We start from the raw sequence: 24,117 nt of genomic DNA on the forward strand, positions 1-24,117 counted from the left end.
TAGATGAGTTTTTAATTTTACAAGAAAATCAAGCAGGTTTTAGACCAGGATACAGCACAAATGATCATATTTTCGCTCTTTATGCCTTTTTTGAACTCTTGAAATTAAAGAAGAAAAAGTTTTATTGTGCGTTTATTGATTTTCAGAGAGCTTTTGATTCTATTCAAAGAAATCTCCTTTTATTTAAACTTTTGAACAATAATATTAACGGAAAGTTTTTCCGAATTATACAAAATATGTATAAAGATATAAAATCCCGTATTGTCTTCAATAATGAGAAATCTGACTTCTTCCCTTGTGAAATTGGTGTACGACAAGGTGAAAATTTATCTCCTGCTTTGTTTTCTGTATATCTGAATGATTTACAAGCATTTTTAGAAGAGTTAGATACAAAAGGTTTACAGTCAATAAGTGCAGACCTAGAAAATGAACTAGATGTGTATCTGAAGATTTTCCTATTGTTATATGCTGATGACACTGTTTTATTAGCAGATAGTAACACTGAATTACAAAATATGTTAAACAAATTTGCCATATATTGTAACAAATGGCAACTTGAGGTAAATGTTGATAAAACAAAAGTTCTTGTTTTTGCTAATGGTAGAATTCCACAAAATTTGAATTTCTCTATTAATGATACTGAAATTGAGATTGTTAAAAATTATAAATATTTAGGAATATTTTTTTCAAAAAGTGGTTCATTTTTACAAACTAGAAAATATTTAAGAGACCAAGGAATAAAGGCTATGTATTCTATCTTGAAGAAGAGTAGAATTAATAATTTATCTATTGAATGTCAACTAGATCTCTTTGATAAGGCTGTTGTACCTATTTTGTTATATGGGTCAGAGATTTGGGGTTTTGAAAACTTTGACTTATTAGAGCGGGTGCACCTAAAATTTTGCAAACTCATTCTACATTTAAAGCAATCAACCCCAGACTGTATAGTTTATGCTGAACTAGGCAGATTCCCAATACTTCTTTATGCAAAAGTTCGTATGATAAATTTTTGGGGCAGAATTATAAACGGTAAAGAGTGTAAAATTTCTCATGTTCTTTATAAATTATTACATATAAATTTAAATAACTATGGTTTTGAAAGTAAATGGTTGATTTATATAAAAAATGTTTTAGATAATTGTGGAATGTCTAATATTTGGAATATGCAGTTTGCTGACAAATGGGTATCAAAAAGTGTGGAACAAAAACTTAAAGATCAGTTCACACAATTATGTTTGTCACATATAGATAGCTTACCTAAATGCCTATGTTATAGAATTTTTAAGACTAATTTGAAATTTGAGAATTATCTCAACATATTGCCTAATAATTTATTATTTGTATACTGCAAATTTAGATGTGGAAGTCACCGGTTACCAATTGAGACGGGAAGATGGCGAGGCTTGTCACGAAACGACAGACTTTGTCATCTCTGCGATTCAAGTGGTATTGGTGACGAATATCATTACATCATGACTTGTAAATCTTTGGATGTAGAGAGAAAGAAATTTTTACCTGAATATTGCTGTAAAAATCCAAATACATACAAATTTAATGGTTTATTTAATTCAGACAATACTATCATTTTAGAAAAATTATGTAAGTTTATAAAAATAATACAGGTGAAAGTCAGTCCTCCAAGTTAAGTTGCGTTTGTTCACACATGTGCATGCTTATATATACATATATGTAATTGTAGATATATATTTTCTCTGTAACTATGACATGTAGTTTTGTGAGAATAAAGTTCATTCATTCATTCTCATTACCATGGAGAATATTTGACCCCGCCCCCTCAATCATGGTATATCGACTTAGAAACTTTTGCTTAGTTTACATGTATTAGTTTGCGATTAGATCAGTTTAAGATGAACTGCTAATGTTAAGTCAACGATATTTGGTATGCAAATTTATTGGCATTTGCAAGTATTTGAAATTCGAATTTTTACTGAGCTTGGTCATAAACTGTGATTCATAACAGTACAAAAACAAGTCTGCTATTAAAGGGGCAATTAGTGCCCATAGGAATACCTACAATCTGTCGATAAATTTAGTTGCCGAAACGTACATAAATATTATCAAGGAGAAAATCAACAGCTTCAATCATCTCATCACACCTCCAGTAAGTATATCTAGCGAATTTACCTTTCTCATTAGAGAAGAAGGCTTTAAATGAGTTAAACACTGGTTTCGATATTTCTGAAATTGTCAGAAACTATCCTGCTAAATGTTTTCCCCACAACAAATATAATAAAAAGATGGATAAAGAAGAAAGAAAGAAAGAAAGAAAAAATTCGGATAACGAAAAAAGGCCTAATGGGGCGTTCATCTGCAAAGCATATTGAAAAATAATTGTCATTATCAAAAACCATGAAAGATAACTCAAATCGATCGTATGATAGGCATGGGATACGTGTTTTTATACGTGATCTTATGTCAGTGAAAATAAAGGCGGGAATCTGGAGAACCACGTGATAAATGAAAATGCAAGATTTCTATCATTTTTCGTCATGATAAAATTATTTTGTATGGACAAAAATTCCAGTGTGTGATTTTAAAAGTCTTGGAATACTTGGTTTAAACTTGAGCGACGTATTTAATCAAATTTAATGATTGGCAATAACCAGTCCCATAAATGTATTTAAAAATATGGAATATATAATGGCACAATCCATGATTTAAAGTTTTGGTTAAATTGTAGGGTTATCTATGGTCGGGAGAGAAAACTGAATGCATTTTGGTTTAAGCTAATGGCTATGACATTCGATGTTTATTGACGCACTCTATTTCGGAAGTTGTCCTGTCTTCGCAGATAAAGGTGCCAAAGACAAACTGTTCATTAATCTGGTTACTAATGGGTGAATCTTTTAGATATGTTACTCGTCACTAAAAAGAGGGACTGTTATTACAAAATTTGCATCTGTTAAAAGGAAGAAAGCTGAACTTTTTGTTGTAAATAGTCTGAATTGTTAATTTTGTAAATAAATTATTATTGAAACCATATTCAATATTTTCAAAGCAATTATTTATGGAATTGAAACAAAAATCTAACTAGTGTCGGATTCTGAGGGTAGTACACATGCATTCAGGGAAAATGTGGGAAAAAAAAAATTTCTGCATAAAATGGTCCAAAAAAATTTTCGCCTCGCTACGCCTGGCGATAGTTTGGCATCCACATCCAGTCAGCCCTGGCTACGCCACTGTGTATTAACCAAAACATTTACAACAAGAATATGTGGCCTAAAGACTCAGTGCCCCTTCACATGCTCATATTTCCATGTTCAGTACACCACTTAATCCGGGTCAAACTCTAATTTGGTAAATAATTCTAAAAGCTTTATATTTTGAACGGAACGGAAGAACGGAGCGGATGCACAGACAAGTAAATATAATATCCCCTCGCTATCATAAGTTGGTCATAAAACTAAAATGATGATCTTACTTAACAAAACTTCAATCAAATATTCCGTGCATGTCCGTTTTTCATACATATTTGCATAAGTTAAACGCCACACATTTTTAGAAAAACAAAAAGTAAAAACATTAACTGATTCAGTAAAGTGTAATCATATTTCTTGAAGATGCGTCCTCATAAATTCCATTTGATCAAATTCTACGGAAAGGTGACAAAGTACTAGCAGAAAGATGCAACCGTGATATGAATTTCTATCTCTGACAAAAGTATCTTGAAATAAATTATAGAACTATCATTAGTATGCTAAAATATTGAAGAAGCAAGTCGTGTACACCTTTTGTATTCCGGCGTGTTTGAAACTCATGTTTTAATTTATAACGTATAAATCAAAAATGAGAATATCATCTCGCTTCAGATTCCATTATAATAATTATTAGTTTTTCAAACTTAACTTTGATTTAGTAGCATTAAAATTCACCCTTTGAGAAATAAATAATCATATGGGTCAAGTGAAATGACGAAGTAATGATCGGTGCATTTGATTACCGGTAACTGAATTAAGTATTCCCTTAAAAGGTTGTTGTCAATAAAGTCATCCCGAATTTGATAAAAAAAAAATATGTAAAGAATTAAAATAGCAGATTGTGCTAATTTTTAAATAGCATCTATTCCAACAAATGATGTGTATTCAACAAGCCAAAAATCCATGCAGTCTATGCTCCCCTCCGTCATCCTTCAATGCAATAGGCCGAGATACGATGTGTCGCTCTGTACAAGCATGTAATCAAATACTAGATAAACATTTCAGTCGTAGCCGGCTATCGATAACAATGATTTTACGCTCACTCAGTCTGTCAGAGGCCTTCCAGACGGGATTTAAATAATCACTTGTTTCACATTTCGATACATAAAATTAAACTTTGTTTCAAGAAAATTTAAAATGATTTGTTATAAACACTCTTTTTATCATCACACCCAACAGTTTCACTTGAAATAACAATAAATGTGCAGAGCTAATGCCATTAACTTGAAAAATATATTAAATGTAAAACATGTCGATTTTTATTGTGTACCATAAATGTAAACACAAATGAAGAAAAGGTATAAAAAATTCTTTTTTTCGGCTATGTGTTAAAAAGTGTGTTGGATGTCATGCAGTTATAAACAATTGTAAACACATAGTACTTAGTCCATCATGCATTGCAACTCATTCAGTGGATTGGTCGGTCAATTGCACAGAAAAAAATGCATTATTTGTAAACAAACACTGATACATGTATTGGCAGAAGCATTAGAATGCTAAATATTGCATATCCGTATAAGGAAATCATCTACAGATACAGTATTTCGAAAAGGAAAAGGGAGTGGTGGGGCAAACTAGACAACGTTAGGAGTAGGACATGTAAAAAGTCTATGTATTAACCATGTATGAAGCGCCATATCCCCCCACTCCCACATAAATCCGATCACAACAATCTAATTAAGAATTGCACTTACATTTTTTTTAATCTATCCATGCATTAAATAATGTGTTCATGATGTCTTGGTAGTAGAATAATTAACCAAAAGCCTCATACTAAACAGATTAATTGTAACACATATATATATATATAGGTTGTTACACTGTTACACAGTAACAGGGTTTTGTTTGTCTAATAAACTACAAATCATCAGGTGTTACAGTTCATCAGCTCTCCGTTTGTTATTTATAAAATCTGACCATGCAACTTATGCTTTATTAAATATAGACACAAAAGAAGAAAAACTAGTTGTAGGTCACTGAAAACACGTGTTCTCAATAAAGTACATAGTAGTCCATCATGCATTGCAACCCATTCAATGGATTGGTCAATTCTCTAAGTCAATAAATAATGCTTATTATGCAATCAAACAATTATATTAGCGGGAACGTTAGTATATCAATGAACGATAGTGTACCCGTCCTGATTAAATGTATTTATGATTCGGAGGGATACATACTTTTTTAAGCGGTCCTCAATCATTCAGGAAAAAAAGGTGAAAAAACTAATTCATATCAATTTAGAATTAGGGATGAAAAGTAATACGACACTGAGATTAAAAAATATTGTTCCTGTATGTTCATAAGACAACGAACTAAGCTAGGTCCAAATACATGTAGCTTTTTACTGTCCTTTATTTTGCAAGTACGAAAAAGACAATACGAAAATATATTTTTTCTTTCTTTTTTTTTAATTGCACCACGATTTAAAGTTATCATGCATTCGTTCTAAAAATGAATACTTTTGACAAGATAAAAGTTAAAAGATACGAAGAGCCAGTACTTTTAGAAAGTGACAATTGTAAAATCGCTTTTAAGTCCGAAAAAGATTATTGCTTACACAATCATTACTACTTTTGAAGCTAGTGACATTTTATTTTAATGTTTAAAGAACGTGCGGTATGATAAATAATTTGATTATCGATTGTCGGTGAAGAATGTCAAAATATTCAATGTTAATCAATACGCCTGTAGTATTTTTTACGAGTTACTTTTTTCAGGCGTTGAGAAACCTTTGGTGACCCCGTACGTTTAAATGTCCCTTGTAAAAACAAGTAGGCGTAACAGACAGTACCTGATCTGATCCAGTTAATTGGAGAATTGAGCGCGCCAACGAATGGTCTCGTCTACACTGTTATGAATTTGATTCTAAATATGTCCCAGGTTTTGTGCAATGATTCTATCATGATCAGGCTTGGTGGAGGAAAATACAGAATTTATGTATTGCAAAAGAATACAAGAAAAATGGAACTGGCATGAGTAAATGGTTTCACCATTTTTCTGATTAGCGTTTCTTAAACCAGAAGATGTGGGTGATATTCGGTTAAATTTTATTGCTTTTCAATAGAATTTTTAGGTTGTGGAAGCATTTTAATTGCTTTTTAAAACAGAACAAACCGTAGACGGCATTTAAAAACCCATTCGTTTTCCTTATTACATGTACTTTTATATACAGACCTTAATTGAACAAGGGAAACAAAATTCAGGGCAAACACAACAATTTTGATTAAAATAGCTAAACTCGGTGATATTTATTGATACATGATTTTTAATTTTAGTTCAGTTATATGTTTTGGAGTTGAGTGTGACGTCCATTTTCACTGAACTAGTACACATTTTGTTTAGCCAATAGGGACCAGCTGAAGCCCGCCTCCGGGTGCGGGATTTTCTCGCTGTGTTGAAGACCCATTGGTGGCCTTCGGCTGTTTTCTGCCCTTTGGTCGGGTTGTTGTCTCTTTGACACATTCCCCATTTCCATTCTCAGTTTTATTTCATTGAATTTAAACATTACTTTTTCCATTTAACAATTACTCCTTGTCACAACTTTATGTTCGTACTCAAAGACATTGATTAACCAACTAAATGTAATGTAGCGTCTACGGTTATTGTGCTATTTCTGACTGAAGGGTCCCTTATTTGCTGTTTATGCACTCTGACCCTTTCTAAGAGGGCATCTCCTGTTTGCCCTATATGGTTTTCTTTGCACGTTGTGTATGTTGCGAAATGTACCAGATTGTGATTTGTACAGTTGTGTCGTGCATTTACTTTAAATGTCTGTCCAGATTTAAATATCACAAAGTCCCTTTCGGCAATTAAATCGCATGTTTCATATCTTCGATCTCCGAATCTTTGTACATCTTTCAAAGTTCAGGCCTTGAATTTGAAAAGATCAGTTTTCATTCACATTTTATACTTTACACCGTGATATGATTGACAGCATTCCGCCACCGCCTGTCTGTCGATCGGGTAAAACTATAGAGCGTCATAGTACATGCATTTTGTTTGGTTTAATGCATCTTATAATACAACATAAACTTAGCCTCAGATTAGTAATTTATTTGGTAACTCCCAAATTAAATAACCTTTTCCTTAGAGTACTTTTATATCCGTACGTGCAATATTAAATAACTTAATAAAAAAACTATGACTATAAACTAAACGACAGACGCATGTACATGTCATTGTCAAACTAAATCGATACAAACATTTTATAAAAAATCTTTTGCAAACAAAAAAAGTGTAATAGGTAAGTACAACGGAGAAATTCTCTCAGCTGTTTGTTTTATGCACCGAAGTCAGATAACGAATTGTACTTCAACCCAGTGATAGCCTGTGATAAAGATTTAGCATGCGTAATATATCATATTCAATTTTTACCAAGATGGACTTGTTTGGTATTGGTAAGTTTAATTAATTACATCTATAATCATATGTTCGGATAAATAAGAAGATTATACAATGACATAATATAAAGTTCTAATATTCCATACCTTAACAAAAACAATACTGTTAAACTCAAATAATTTCATTGCACTTTTAATTCTAAAATATTAAAAACTGCATTAGTTTAAAAGTGCTAAATAATCATGCATTTTATTTCGAGTTCCCACATTTAATTTTATCAAAATAGACCATATAAGAATTACAAAACAAAGAGTTGCCGACAATATAAATTATGACCTTAAGCAAATAAAACCTATAACCTGTAAAATGTTTACCTATAAGATAAAAGAACGAGAAATATGTATGAATTTTCATGTTACTTTTGTGATTGAGGAAATTGAATATTTTCACGTATAAAGCAATTCGGGTTTTATTTTCTTGTTTGTTAATTGGCAAAAACTCCAAAAGGGTAAAATTTCGTCATTTAAGGGTCTAATTTCAATTTCGACAAAACTTGACTTATATGTAGATCTTGTCCTACGGGTCATTCTTGCTATTTAAAGTGACTGTCTATATATCTTTCATAGTATTCAAGATATTCGTCATTTAAGGGCAATAACTCCTATAAGACATAGTCTGACAGTTTTGATGTAACAAAGACAGAAGGTTGATCCCACCATTCTGAACATTTCTTTCTTTTCAGATTTTGGCTGTTCATAGCGATTCTCAAGATAATAGACCGTGACAATACTAGCATTTTACCCCCATGTTATATTCTAGCCATGTCGGCCATGTTAGTTGACATGCCAGGGTCATCTGACACATTTCAAAACTAGATAAATAAAGCATATATAGCAGACAAATAAAACAAAATAAAAAAAAACAATATCAATTAAGAAGTCTAACAAACTAAAAAAAAAAGCACAAGCTACATATCACTATGTGCATGTACTGCATCGGCATGAGATGTTATTTAACTAGTGTTTGTACCAGTTTGTTTAATAGCTAATTCTAGATTTGTGCATCATTAAAACGAAACGATATCAAAATTTTTAAGTTACCTGGTAGTTCTGACTCTTGGGAGCAGTACTGCTGTTTCCTGTGATCTAAAATAACAGTTTTGTATTTCAATATGAATTAAGATCAAGTTCCAGTAAATGGGCTATGTCACAGGTTTTGGCATTTTTTTTCATATAACTTTGGCTTTTGTAGATTACTGCTCTAAAAATAAATAGATGTAGTATGATTGCCAATTTTCCACCAAAGACCAAATAGTTTTAATTCTGTATTTTTTTAAAGAATGTAGTTTTGAATTTTCAAGTATAGATTTTCATAAGTACTTTTTAAATCTCAATAGATGAACTTAATATGTACGGTCCTACATTCTGTCGATACTTATGTGTTGGCATAGCACAAGATCATGTATTTTCTCTGACTGACTATGGCGTCTTTATACTTAATCCATTAGATGTGTACTGATTGTTATTTTAGTTTTGGATACATGATTTTTTTTTTATTGTTTTGTATTAAAGGCTTTTAATGTTTAACTGAAGTCTCATCTCACGACAAAAACAATATTTAAGTATTAATAACAATATGAATAAAGCACTATTTACAGTTTATAAAATTTCTATCATAAGAGTAGTTGCTAGCTTTTACACATACGTCATTTTGTCTCTTGTGAAGAGTTGTCTCATTGGCAATCATACCACATTCTGTTTATTTTTATATCAAGACTTCTTTCTTGATTAATTTCGTTTTTTTAAAGATTATTTTTCGATACCGTAGTGTTAAATTACTGGACAATAGCTAAAAGGTTGAGAGAAGGAACGAATAGTATGTTGTTAAGCACCTAGCCTATTGCTCAGCTTTTTACACTATACCTGAATTTAAGTTCAACGGAATTATATCTCAAGTTGTTGAGACATCAACAGCAACACAATCATATATACTGTTTTTGTAGTTCGTTTGCCTTACGGTAAAGGATAATATTATAATTATAGAATTTTTTTACGTGATAAGTAAGGACAAAATTCAAAAAGCAATACATTTTAGTTTCAGATCTAGGTGTCCTTGATCTTATAACGCAAAGTCATTGTATTTTGGGGTATATCGTCCAATGCAAATATTTTGTGTATTAAAAGGATTTTATTTAACTAAGGATATATCAATTTCAAATACAACAAAGCAATAACACATGTTTATCGCTGTATTACATTAAGAAAAGATTCCTCTGTCGTGTTTCAAATAAATATTTTTAAATATATCATTCCGTAGACAGACCATAGATATAATATTATCTAATGCTTCAACAAATATATTTACTAGTTCTCATCTAGACTTCTAAAGCGTGTGGGAAAAAACCTAAATTGAATACTTTAGACGATAAAGAATTCCATCCAGGCTAAGTAAAGACGTGCAAGTGTTTCATCCAGGCCATGTATATAGACTTGATAACATTTTACTTGCCCAGACCACACGCTAAATATAATTAGTAACTATGGAATCAACCTCAGTTTTTTTAGATGATCTATACACTATAATATTAACTGTTATTCTATGTATAATAAGACACACAAGGACAAAAATGTTCAATTTCCTTGTCTAATCAAAAAAAATTTAAAAGGCCGTGCATAGAAAGAGAAATCAATCCGGTGTCTTAGTGATATTTTCACTTTTTTCCTTTGCTTTCCTGTAATGATGTCGCATAACTATTAAGTCTTGTTTACATTCTATTATTACCAGGGAACTATAAATATAGTACTATATGTGTCTCTGTTATTACTAAATGCTTATATAGTAACCATTTTGGTAAATTTCAAATACCCCGATATATCAATTTATTTTGTTTTCTGTAGACAATCAATACATAATATATCAATTAGTACCATAATATTAGCAAGGAATTGTATATTTAGTTAAAAGGACAGAAAGAGTAGTTGCAAAACACTTACTAGACAGTGTTTTTGTGTAATTAAGGTAACTGATGAAAAAAGCTTCAGAAGGTATATTGAAACCATATGCAAATATCGTAAACGTGGTAATGTACATTTGGTATCATTCATTAACACGTGGTACTGGACTCCAGTATTGATACCCCTGGATAACTAGTGTGAACAAGGGATGTTAATATCTTCTCTCTATTTGCAGGTTTCGATAAAGATAACGATTATCTACAGTGCAACACGGTTATCAGCAGCTTGAAATAATTGTTTGTCGAGATGACACCAGGGAGATGGCTACCCGTCAGATAACACGATTGTTACTGATAGCATTGGGATTTTATATTTTTGGTCTCATATTTTTCCTGGTCGGAAATGATGTCAAGGTTAAAGATCAAACTGAAGATCATTATTTACCAATAGATGAGGTGTTCGTAAAGGCATCTAATAAAACAACGTATTCATACGATAAACAGGTTATGTTGGATTTTCGACAACTTCACAGGTCAAATATTTCAAAACCAAAAAAGTCTGAAATTCAATCTAAGTTTGATAGGTTGTATAAATTAAAAAAGACCGATGCTTTACAATCGATAAAGAGGCTTAAAAAACTTGGGAGTGGTAAACTTCAAATGAGGAAACGAAATAAGAATAAGATAGATAACAAAGAACTTACAAATCAAGATTATTGGGACAGTTTAAAAAATCTTACATTTAAAGAGAAAGTAGACCATATTTTAAAAATATATCGTATCCGAAATAGTACAACAAACCTTAAGCTGCGATCGATAACGACAGTTAAACAACATACAAGAAATGACAATACTACTGATAATAATAACCAAAAGAAAGAAAACACTAAATACCATTATACAGGAGAAATTAACTCTGCATTGACAAAAAGTAACGTAGGATTTTTAAAAGTAGCCGAAGATATTTTTATATATGCATCATATTATGATGACAGGAAAGAAACGCGTTTTATACGAAATGTGATAATTACAAGATCTGCTAAGAATTTCAATCAACAACTTTGGTGCCATTTTTGGAATCCTACCATAAATGGTTGGGAATCGTCTGGATTAGAGTTCTATGAGACCTGTGAAAATCATCTCAAGACGTTTGCAGCTTACATTGGGTCATGTAAAATTCCAGGCAATGTACAATATGATCATATTTACATTTCAAATTCTGACGACGCGAACAACGAAGAAATGAAAAACATAATTCCTGTAATACAACATTCAAACAAATCTGAAGTAAAAGGCGATTTAGCTGTGTGTGTTCCGCCATTATTTGGGAATGTTAATTCTTTACGCTTGTTAGAATTCATAGAATTTTCTATCATACTAGGATATAAGCATTTTACTTTTTATTCACAAAATGTAACCAATGAAACTTTAAAAATCTTAAAACTTTATCAAAAGGAGGGTCTAGTTACGATTCTTGACTGGCCTTTACCTGTACAAGAAGACTGGATCTGGTATCACGGACAGTCAGCTGCTGTCTGGGACTGTCTTTATAGAAATATGTATGTATTTAAACATGTGGCATTTCTTGACATCGACGAAATTATTTTCCCCCGATATGATGAAATGCTTCCAAACTTCATAGACAAAACAATAAAACTATATCACGAACAAGAATCGGAAGGTGGCGACATTTGTGCTTTTAGATTTCAGAGTGCATACTTTGATCCCCTTCAGGATACAATTATTTCAGATATATTTGATTTTTCAGACAACATTGAACGCCATCTAGTCACATTAAATTCAATAAGCAGAAAGGAAGATTTTAGTACAGTTCGAACAAAAATGATTGTTGATCCAATTAAAATTTTTGAAATTGGAATACATCACGTGAGCAAGCCAATGGAGGAACATTTCCAAGTTGAAAATATTAATCCTGAGATTGCATATATCCATCACTATCGAAAGTGTCAAAGTAACTTTGGTGGGCGTTGTGTTGGTCGAATTACTGACAATCATGCAAGGAGGTATCGCAATCGTTTGCTTACCCGATTAAAGTGGCGCTTTTACCATCTGTTTAAGGAAATATTATAAAATTGATCAGTTCGTCATATTATTGTTTTGCTCATTTCAATCTGTGTCATCCTGATTGTCACATGTTGTTGTGGTTATTCCATATGCATAAAACACTATCCGGGACAATCATGAAAGGTTTATACAAATTTTAAACAGAATTATATAGACGAAGAACATCAATAAAAGAGCTGATTCTGTCCTTTTGGTTTGGTCAAGTGCATATAAGGATTTTGTGTCTTAAAATAATACAACAGATCTCTGTTTTCCATTACATCTCTCGTGTTGTGTGGAGGCCATAAAGGGTTCCCTGTCCGTGAGGATAATTTTATTTCATTTTTACAGTTAAAGGCCTATTCATTCTTGAGTTAACTTCTCTTAGGTATACTAGTTCATTTTCTCTTTTCTTTCGGTAAGATTATTTTTCGAAATTGGTATGCAGTCCGTACGCATTATTTGTCATATTCATACAGAGTTTCATGTCAAGATATCTGACAAACATCTTGATGCAGCCCGTGATTGTTTAGATGTTTGTATTGTTTCTGTATTTTGTAGTGAGATTTTTGGGCAATTAATGCCAATATTTGGTTGATTTTTTTGTATTCTTTAATGCAGATTTAGAGTGATCTACATATAGCTAAAAACCTCACTCAACTCAATGCCAGTGGCGTCTTGATCTTGCGGTGGAAATTTCTCCGTGTTCTTGGCATGAAAATAACTTGAAAAGAATCATTATGCATGTTTTGAATAATTTTGGAATAAATTACTGATTCACGTTTTAAAATATCCGTTTCCACGAATAAGATCAAAAAGCTTACTTGAAGCCAGTCGACAAATACACAGAATTTTTTTTTTATGTTTTTCACCCGTAGTAATTCAAATAAATCATATAAAGAAAAAATATGACCACTGTAGAAACCCCTTGCTTAGTTTTTCATTTAGATAAGCTATTTAAATTATCTATAATATCACCTAGTGTAGTTTAAAATAGATGTAAAAACCTTTCCTAAACAGTCCTTTTTCACGTCTTTGACTGTTTCATTGTATGTAATTGAACATTTCAAACTTTACATCACTATGTCGGGAGTAATATAAATTTCTATGAAAAATCATGTCCAAAAAATGCCTACTCTGCATAAATCATTTATATATACACTATGATGAAACCATTAATTAACTAACCTTACTCATACCATTGGTAATAAAAAAGAACTCAACGTTCCCTATTTTTTTAACAAATGTTCATTTTCTTTCCCTATCAGTGAAATATTAAAAATCACTTAAGTGCACGTGTATTCTTGCAGTAAAAAAACATATTTTCTGTCTTATTCAACCTCAGGAACAATTTCAAAAATTTTGTGAACTTAAATCCTTCTTTTTTCTGTTCTAATTCTATGCAGTGTTATGTGACATCATTGCCTTATATTTTCGAGTATCAGGTCCTGTCCACGATATAGAAACATATTATGTCGTCAGATCAAAGGGAAAATGTACAAATTGCCGATCATAGTAGTTATTGGGCGTGTTTCTGTTTGTAATAGCCCAACTGCTAAGCAGATCGAAGAGGTCGTCGTTATTTATGATTTGTTCCTTGCTTAATGTCCAGTTGCAAATATCTCATACATATTCAGAACGAGAACAAAGAAAAAAAAATAATACGATAGATACGTAATTTAAAGCAAGTTGACCGATGGGTGGTAAATTTGAACTACAGGTATCGTATGGTCAAAAAGTTTGCCTTACAACAGGCCACATACGGACTCAGAGAGTTGGTGCAAGGGTTCATGTATGTTATGCAAACTTTTGGAATATATTATTTGCTCAAATTTGATGTAGCATTTCGAAAGAACAACATTCTCAACAACAGGCAACATGCCCTCAGGAAACATCATAACTGCAAAACTCAACTAGTTAATGTTATTAACGATTGGTAAAGTGCCATCGACCACCGGCAACAAGTAGACATTTTTATTTTAGATTCCGAATATGCATTCGACACAGTATCGCACAAACTACTTAAAAGTAAACTCCAGAAATATGGCGTACCAAAAATATCAGGAGCTGGATAGATTCATTCCTTACCAACAGATCGCAATGCGTTGTTGTGAATTGGAGTAAATCAGGCGATTTATCTGTACTTTCAAGAGTCCCGTAGGGAACCGAGTTCTCAGATAAATCTTGTTCCTCGTCCACATTCACGACAAAGCGGAACATGTGACATCGGAGATCAGACTATTTGCAGACGACTGTGTGTGCTTAGAGAAAAAACAACAATCAAAACTGCTTAGAGCTACAGAAAAACATAGACACCTTAAGAACATGGACTAAAACTTAGGGACACTTTTCCAACATGTAAAATGTATTTTAAAATCAATAAAATACCTGGGAGTGAGCATTAGTAGCGATTTACATTGGGGAAACACATCGAGGATATATACAACAAATCTTATAGAACACTTGGTTTGTTAAAACGAAATCTGTCATCATGCCATATGGAGGTAAAGCTGCGAGCGTACAAGGGACTAATTAGACCTGTCCTTGAATATGCGAATTTACAAGATATGTCCTTGAATATGCGAATTTACAAGATATGTCCTTGAATATGCGAATTTACAACTAGAAAACGTCCAGAAAAGAGCAGAGAGATTCATAACATCTAACTACTGTTACGATCCAGGTTGTATGACTTCAAACCTAAACCAAATTAAACTAAAACCGCTGAACGATAGGCGACGACAAAACAGACTGATTTTATTTTTGCAAATGCATACACCATCTAACCGAACTACCAACAGAAAATCTTCAAGGACCACAAAGAACATTTATAGCCAACATTTTCTCAGAAGTCCAGCCAAGACGGACACTTTGAAATTCAGCTTCCTACCAAATACAATTAGAGATTGGCACCGTCTACCTCCGGATATCATCACTAAGATGCAATTCGCGGAAAAACCAGCTAAGTTGTTCACAAAATCGTAAAGGGGGTCCCAAGTTGTATGTAAGTTATTAATCTGGACACAGGCGCGATGTAGTATTTAAAATGTCCAATGACGTGACATCTGGGACTAGGTGACATAGTAACCAGTCAAGATTAAGGTTCTTTAATGTTCAATAAGCGTGGCACTCCCTACAAGTGACATATGATTAGAAGTTAAAAACGTTTCCATTTCGATCGGACGTGCATGGCTGCGTATTTATACATCCTGCGCAGCAAAACAGAAACTCTTTTAAGCACGGAATTTACCGCATGACGACAGAAGACAAGGGGTGACCACATTTCTTTTCCACAGTAAACTCATGGGAGTTAGTTTGCTATTTACAATGTATATTGTGAAAATTATATAAATCTTATTCTGAGCGGTTGCGTAAATTTTCAACATAATGACATATTTCCTATGTATTAGCTATGACAGAGACATATATATATACATTCAGTATATATGTCTCTGGCTATGATTCATTGTGATATTGGTCAATAAATTATAACTTGAAATTGAAGCTAAAAATAAGGGCCATTTTAGGGCCTTATCGAACCTACTCGTTTACATAACATAAAACTTAGTTAATAGTGCATAGATTTTCAGATTTTCATATGGTAAAAATCCAATACCTGTATACTTCTAATTAATGGTTGCAAACGTTCTCTCAAGAAGGTGGTTCTTTGAGCACACTGATAATGTGGGTCTAAGAAATAAAAAAAACTTAAGGTTGAAAAGACGACATAAACCGGATAAAATAAAGACCCAAGGATAAGCTTCGGTTTAAAAAAAAGATACCATTCACCCTCTGGTCTCATGGTATTTTTTTTTAAAACCACCAATCTCCTTGTTTTAAATTTTACTAAGGAAAATTCTAAAAGGCAAAACAAGTATTTTTTAATTTTACTGAATTGTTGTGCAGAACAAAACAATAAGGGTCATATACATGTATAGTTGAAACAGACTGTTAACATCGGTATAGACATATGCTTGCCTAGACTTCTCCCTTTCAGCAGTAAGACCCGTCTGTTTGGCTGTTCGTGATGTATAAATATGCAACAAAGAAAGATCAGAATGCGGACATTGAACGGTATAACTGGTCTTGGAAGATAGCAATGTTCCCTACATGTTAAAGCAAGACGAAATTTCCAAAACATTTCCATTATGCCCTTTCTCTAGTGGCAGTCAACATTTCTTGTCTATCATCACAGTCAACCTCTTTACAGAAGAAAACAGAAAAGCCTGGTTCGATTATAGTCAGAATACTGTGGCTGAGTGAGATGATATGCCTTCCTGTTACTTGAAAGCTAGCAAGTAAAATACCTGAATGAGCTCATTTCCAATCTCCTATAGAGAATGCCATGAACTTTGCAGGTAAAAGAAACCTTGCAACTAGCATGACTAGATGCTCAAAGGAGCCTGTATCGGTCATCTACTATTTTTGCCAAAAAATTGATACATTGGAACAAGAATATGTGTGTTGCATGGAAACAGAGTGGGCTTAATCTTGTCTTGCTTGTCATTTTTGCTGGACCAAGTTTCTGTATATCCATAATAGTTTTTATAGATAAAAACAAAAACTGAAAAAAACTGAGTTAAAAATTTAGAGGAAACAACTCCTTTAAAGAGTTGATTGACAATTTAGTTTTATGGTGACTTATTTGTAGACCTTGTATGGCTGATCATTTTTTGCTATTCAAGTTTTCAATCTATCTACTATAGTTTTCAAGATGAAAGGGAAAAACTAAAATTGGTAAACAAAAATCATCAATAAAGGCCAATAACTCCTGTAACTAGTCAACTGAAGATTTCAGTCATTTTCACATCATTTGTAGATCTAAAATATGATCATTTTTTTGCTGTTTTCAATTTCTCTCTATCTACCATAACTGCTACAACCCCCCCCCCCCCCAAAAAAAAAAAATTGATAAAATCATCCATTAAGGGCAATAACTTTGATAAGGAGTTTACCTACATTTTTATCCATATTGACTTACTTATAGTTATAGATATTATTTAACTTAGAATTTTTGCTGCTTATCTACTATACTTTTTTGAGAGGAAAAAAAAAAACACAAAAAAAGGTTTAAAATAGTCATCCATGGGCAATAACTCCTTTAAGGATTCAGTCATGTTGATTTATATACATATTTTGCTGAACATTATATCCCAAAACTGAAAAATTTGCTAAAAATATGTTGTGTGATTTTTTCTGATACATGAAAGTTGACAGCTGATCATATGCACCCTATGTCAGTTTTGTTCTATCTGCTGAGGTTTTTGAGATACAAGCAAAAAATTGCAGTTTGACCCCTATGTAATATTTTTAGCCACAGTGCCATGTCTGTTTATGGATCAGTTACCCATATATATATTTAAACTAGATTCCCTAAGGAACATTCAGAGTTGTTTCAGAGAGAAATTTTATCAATTAAAGTATATGATAACAGACAGACAGATGAGGACGGAACACCAAGTGATGGCAACAGCTCAAATGGCTCATCTGGCCATGTTAGCTTACAAGTTTTGGGGTCCTTAAGTGACCTATTTTATATTATTTCAGTGGCTCTACTATGGAGAATTCCAATAGTTTTGGTTAAATAAAAGTTTTGTGGATCTTGACCTGTTAACCACCTTTGAGAAAATCTGTAAATATTCTTCAAATTTGTATATCCAGTGAGGTGCACATCGTCAATGTATTTACAAACATTCTATGAGCTTGAATGCTCTGGGATGAAAACTAGAGTTGATTAATTAATGTTGATGGTGCTACTGTGATGAGTATTACTACAACGTGTGTCCTCCTAGCTAAGCTATATTAGGTTTGTAGTTTTGATGTTGTACCTCTCTCACCACTGTTTTTGTTTATGGTTTTACTGTATTATTTGCATACCTTACATTGAACAGCACAATGCAGGCAGATTTTTACTTCATTGGATATATCTCCCCATTATACATATTAATTTTATCAATCATGAAAAAGGAAGCCATTGTAGACATGATGCACTGTCATGTTAGTTTTGAAAACCAATAAGTTAATTCACATTGCATCAAAAAAATCCTTATTTGAAAGTTTTATTGTAAAAGACAATATCTTCTTTTTAACTAATAAGCATTATTTAAAACTCAAAGGTCTTTAAACAGCTTAAAATTATTATCTGATTGGTTTTCAAGGTGAATTTTTAGAAACTTCAATGAACACTAAATAAATCAATTAAAGTACATTTTTATTTGGTGGATGGACAGAAATAAAAGTTTCAAAGGTTGAAGACTAATATCTATAACACACAAAACATCTGAATATTTTTCAGAGTTTTGCAATTTTAAGATCCAAAAGTAAAGACTGTTGTCAAGGGTTTTTGGAATAAGTTATGGGAGTCAGAGAAAATTTTGTGCCCAACTAGTACATTTTCATTAATAAAATAATTAAGATGCCTAAATTTTGCTTTGAAAATATGTGAATGAAAATAAAAAGAAATTACAAGTCAGAAGTGAACAACTGTTGAAGCACAAAGTTTTCTTTTGTTATTCAAATTCAACTTCTCTACTGTGACAACTCATTGCAAAGGTATTTCACTTGACCCCTTATATTTGATTTTTAAGGGAATTTTTAATGTTATCTCATCAACATTTAACCTTTATACATATATTTAAAAATAATGGAATCTAAAGCTATATTTTATTTTGTTTGTTTCAGTTTCATTTATTTTAAGCCATTAAGACAAATCGTTTGACTCGAACATGCCAGAATGCAAAAGGATGTAACAAATTTTCTTTTCACTATCATATTATTACCAATTTCAGGTTTTTTGCCTACAAAGCTGTGCCTGAGGAAGTGATGCAAATTAAGGCTTTTAATTTATCCTTCTGTTGTTGTTTTTTATCATACCTCATTATGCTTATGCATGTTTAATATCTAAATTGATTCGCACCAAAATCATCTGTTTTGTTAAAGCTTAATTTAAAAGATTAATTATATCTTGTAGCACCACATAATATTTGTGTTTAAATAAGTACAATATCCCCGGTAAGATATTAAAAATCTTAAATCATACAACTACATTTAACTTTGAAAGAAGCAGATGTAAACAGATGCAAATACAGATATATATAAGTATAAACCTCAAATATTTTCGTAACATTTAGAAATACAACTATGAAAAGTGATACTTTTTTGGTCCCTATATTTAATAAGACAATCTACTGGTCAAAATAATAAAGAATAATTGCCGACATATAATGCTAGTTAATAAATGATAACACATATATAGCTAGTTAATAAAAGATAAAAGTTATTCTTCAAATCTGTTCACTATCATTCACAACAACAAATAAAATCATAACGACTTCATGGTAATATCAAATCTTCTTGGTTCAACCTAACATTTGTTCTGAATATAATATCATGAAACTGCTTCATATATGAATTCCATTTGTTCCATTTGGGACTAGCTTTTGGTGGCATATTTCACTTTTCCAGCTTCATTTATTTCACAAATATGCTGAAAATAGATTGAGTAAAAAACAGTAATGTAAAAAAGAATAAATACATGCATACAAAACTAATTATGTAAATTTGTGTAAAACTCCTTTAATATCAAACTTAAGTTTTTGCTATAAAACTAAAATATCCATCAAATCGGACAGCCAGGGCTTTAATCACTGACAGCAAAGTCTATACTCCCTGAGAGCAGGGATACTCACTAAAAGCCAATGCTATACTCACTAACTATCAGGGCTATACTAACGGAGAAGCAGGGACACACTTACTTACAACCAAGGTTCTATTCAATGACAACGAGTTCTGAACTTACTGATAGCCAGGACCATACTAACTTTAGTGCAAGTCTTAAAGGAAGACATTTGTCAGATTGTCTCCGGCTCAGTAATTTGGTGAATGGAACAAAAGTTCTTTATTGGATGAATGAGGTTCCTGTTATCAATGCAAGAACAAACTGATTATGTCATGGAAGACATTTGTCAGATTGTCTCCAGCTGAATGGAACAAAAGTTCTTTATTGGAAGAAAGAGGTTCCTGTTATCAATGCAAGAACAAACTGATTATGTCATGGAAGACATTTGTCAGATTGTCTCCAGCTGAATGGAACAAAAGTTCTTTATTGGATGAAAGAGGTTCCTGTTATCAATGCAAGAACAAACTGATTATGTCATGGAAGACATTTGTCAGATTGTCTCTAGCTCAGTTAGTTGGTGAATGGAACAAAAACTAAAGTTCTTTAATGGATGAGAGAGGTTCCTGTAATCAATGAGAGAACAAACAGATTATGTCATTGATTCAAAATGAGAGAGGAGCTGATATGTATATGGTCTATATACATGTATATGTAAAAACCTCAGGAAAAAAATCCTGTCTTGTTATTGAAAATCATGATGATATGCAAAAATGGATTAGCTATACTGCACTTACTACTGAAATGTATTCAACTAATTACCTGGGTTTTTATTTTATTTACTTTGGATTCTTCTATTTTTGTGGATACCAATTTGCATGGATTAAATAATATTGTATTTTTGTGGATATTTAATTTTGTGGTTTTAACAAAATCTGAAATTACAAAAATTTGTTCTGCATTGAACATTTAAATTTGTGATTTACCTATACCCATGAAATCAATGAAAATATGTATCCCAGGAATTATAATGAATCCACAGTATTGACCAGTTTATGAGGATTTCTAGATTAGTGATGAATACACCATTTTGACCCAGTGCCAAAACCATAATTTGTTTCAAAAATTTAAAGGTAAAACAAATACTGTAAATTCACAAATTATTGCATGCACTTATTTTTATGATTGTTGAACAATGGACAATACATTGCTTCACCGAGCTCATGCTGGATACGACCAAAGAGGTCCAACCCTGAACAGTTGGGGCAAAAATGGACACAATATTCGTGCTTGATACAGGTCTGAATTTGGATTGTAATTAAATATTTGACACATAATAGGTTTCTGACACAGAATAACTGTAGTCAAAGAACTTAGAATTGGTTATATGATTTGACTTTATATTCAATTTTTTGCTTTTGTGCAATACACTATGCTGTTGCGAATTGACCCCTTCTCCCCCCTCCAAAAAAACAAAAAAAATGTACCCCCCCCATTTTTTTTGCAAGAAAAAAAATATTTGAAGAAATTTTCTTTTTAATTTCTGAAATCTGAAATGAGAAAAAATAGTCCCCACCCCCTCACAATTTCTTTTTTACCCCCCCCCCCCCCATTTTTTTTCACCTCCCCCCTTTTTCCAAAAAAAAAAAAATTCTTTCCCTCAAGATATGGTCATAATCTCAATTCAAATTTCCAATGGAGTTTGCAACCATAATTACCCATTTAAATACATCATAAAAGTCTTAAAATAGAAAATTACATACAAAATCATTGCTAAAATTAAAATTCCTTAATCAGCATTTTTAAATAGTAACTTCTAAAAATAGATTGACAGCTAATCACCTCAAGATAATACAACATTTCTTTATACATAATTTAAAAGCAGTGTAAGGGAGGTAATCCAAAGATAACATTGTACTTTTTTTTAATTGTCCATCAACCAGGACACCCTTGTTTTTTCTCACTTTTTTGCCCCTAATTCCTAAATGGTTTGAGCCATAACCCCCCAAAGCCAATCTTAATCATCCCTTTGTGGTATGGAAACTTGTGGTATAATTTCAGAGAGATCCATACACCGTTCCACAAGTTATTGTCTGGAAACTAGAAAAATGTTTATTTGGGCCCCTTTTTGACCCCTTATTCCTAAACTGTTAGGACTATAACCCCCAAAATCAATCCCAACCTTCCTTTTATGGTTATAAACCTTGTGTTTATTTCATAGATTTCTATTTACATTTACTAAAGTAATTGTCCGGAAACCAAATGTCTTCGGACGACACTGACGACAACGACGATGTGATACCAATATACGACCGCAAAATATTTTGCGGTTATATAAAAATGCCAGATAAATCATTGCCATTTCAGGAAAGCTGAATACAAATGATGCTATAAAAATTTTAAATGTGAGTTTTAAATATTGCAAAACCTACCCTGTTGCAATTTTTGCAAAAATAAAAACATCGCAATAATTTCTGAATTTACAGTATAGTCATAGCACTAGGCTTTCTTATGAAGGAACTTTTGTCAAAAGGTTCTGGAGTAGAAAAAAAAGTTTAATCAACCCTAACATAACGCTAAGTAAACTGCTGGTGGCCATAAGGCTAAGTAAAATAAAAAAATTGAATGTAATAAGAATAAACTGCTTCGCCGAGCAGCTGGATACAACCGCAGAGGTCCAACCCTGAACAGTTGGGACAAAAATGGACACAATATTCGCGCTTGATACTGGTCTGAATTTGGATTGTAATTAAATATTTGACACATTATAGGTTTCTGACACAGAATAAATGTAGTCAAAGAACTTGAAATTGGTTATATGATTTGAATTTATATTCAATTGAAGATTTCTTGCTGTTGTGCAATACACTGTGCTGTTGCGCAATACTTAGTAAATCTGTTTTCAGACTATATAAAAAGAATTAGCAAAATAAAAATTGTGACCCCCAATTTCTTTCTTTGGAAAATTGAGTAAAAAAATTAATGTTTATAGTAATATCTAAAAATAAAATTCCTTCATCAGCATTTCATAGTAACTTCTGAAAATAAATTGACAGCTAGGACTTTGCAACCATAAAAACCCATTTAAATACATTCTAAAAGTATTAAAAATAGAAAATGACATCATCATCATGGCTAAAATTAAAAAAATCTTCATCAGCAACATTTAATAGTAATATCTAAAAATAAAATTCCTTCATCAGCATTTAATAGTAACTTCTAAAAATAAATTGACAGCTAATCACCTCAAGAGAATACAACATTTCTTTATAACAAATCCATTGTAAGGGAGGTAACTCTAATGGAAAAAAAAAACCCAAACAAAGAATAACCAATTTTGAGTATAAAAATTTATTACCACTGAACCCTTTGATATACACTATCATAATATTATATGTATTTAAATCACAGTATTTGATGTTTCTAGAAACAGCTAAAAAATATTTCATACTAGAACTAGCAAACAAATAGCAAAGAGTACCAACATAAAGAAACAAAGCTAAAGTAATTGTCCATTAACCAGGTCACCCTTGTTTTTCCCCCCTTTTTTGCCCCTAATTCCTAAACAGATTGAGCCATAACCCCCCAAAGCCAATCCTAACCATCCCTTTGTGGTATGGAAGCTTGTGGTACAATTTCAGACAATTCCATACACTGTTCTACAAGTTATTGTCTGGAAACTAGAAAAATGCTTATTTGGGCCCCTTTTCGACCCCTAATTCATAAACCGTAGGGACCATAACCCCCAACCTTCCTTTAGAGGTTTCAAACCTTGTGTTTAAATTTCATATATTTATATTTACTTATACTAAAGTTATTGTCTGGAGACAACGACGGCGACGACGACGTGATACCAATATACGACCGCAAAAATTTTGCAGTCGTATAAAAATTATTGGGTACAATACTGAACTTCCTGTTAAAGA

General features: G+C 32.1%; 2 protein-coding genes across 2 annotated transcripts in view; one reads left to right on the top strand and one right to left on the bottom strand.

Annotated features, from left to right (window-relative positions):
- The first annotated feature begins 10,775 nt into the window (after positions 1-10,775).
- On the top strand, positions 10,776-12,620 carry LOC127728815 (beta-1,4-galactosyltransferase galt-1-like). The gene has a single exon (XM_052236425.1). The coding sequence runs from the start codon at positions 10,834-10,836 to the stop codon at positions 12,601-12,603; it is 1,770 nt and encodes a 589-aa protein (XP_052092385.1). The 5' UTR covers positions 10,776-10,833; the 3' UTR covers positions 12,604-12,620.
- Positions 12,621-18,770: 6,150 nt separating this feature from the next.
- Positions 18,771-24,117, bottom strand: part of LOC127730454 (hypoxanthine-guanine phosphoribosyltransferase-like) — a 30,143-nt gene continuing 24,796 nt past the window's right edge. The window contains exon 8 of the mRNA XM_052238883.1: positions 18,771-20,062. Within this exon, the coding sequence (XP_052094843.1) occupies positions 20,009-20,062 (54 nt within the window). The 3' untranslated portion in view covers positions 18,771-20,008. The remainder of the gene's footprint in view (positions 20,063-24,117) is intronic.

Source organism: Mytilus californianus, unplaced genomic scaffold (genome assembly GCF_021869535.1).
Source record: "Mytilus californianus isolate M0D057914Y unplaced genomic scaffold, xbMytCali1.0.p SCAF_2, whole genome shotgun sequence".
In the NCBI taxonomy this organism is placed as follows: domain Eukaryota; kingdom Metazoa; phylum Mollusca; class Bivalvia; order Mytilida; family Mytilidae; genus Mytilus; species Mytilus californianus.

Bases quoted from the DNA above. Each gene is read 5' to 3' on its own strand.
- LOC127728815 (XM_052236425.1), top strand. From the start codon at position 10,834: ATGGCTACCCGTCAGATAACACGATTGTTACTGATAGCATTGGGATTT.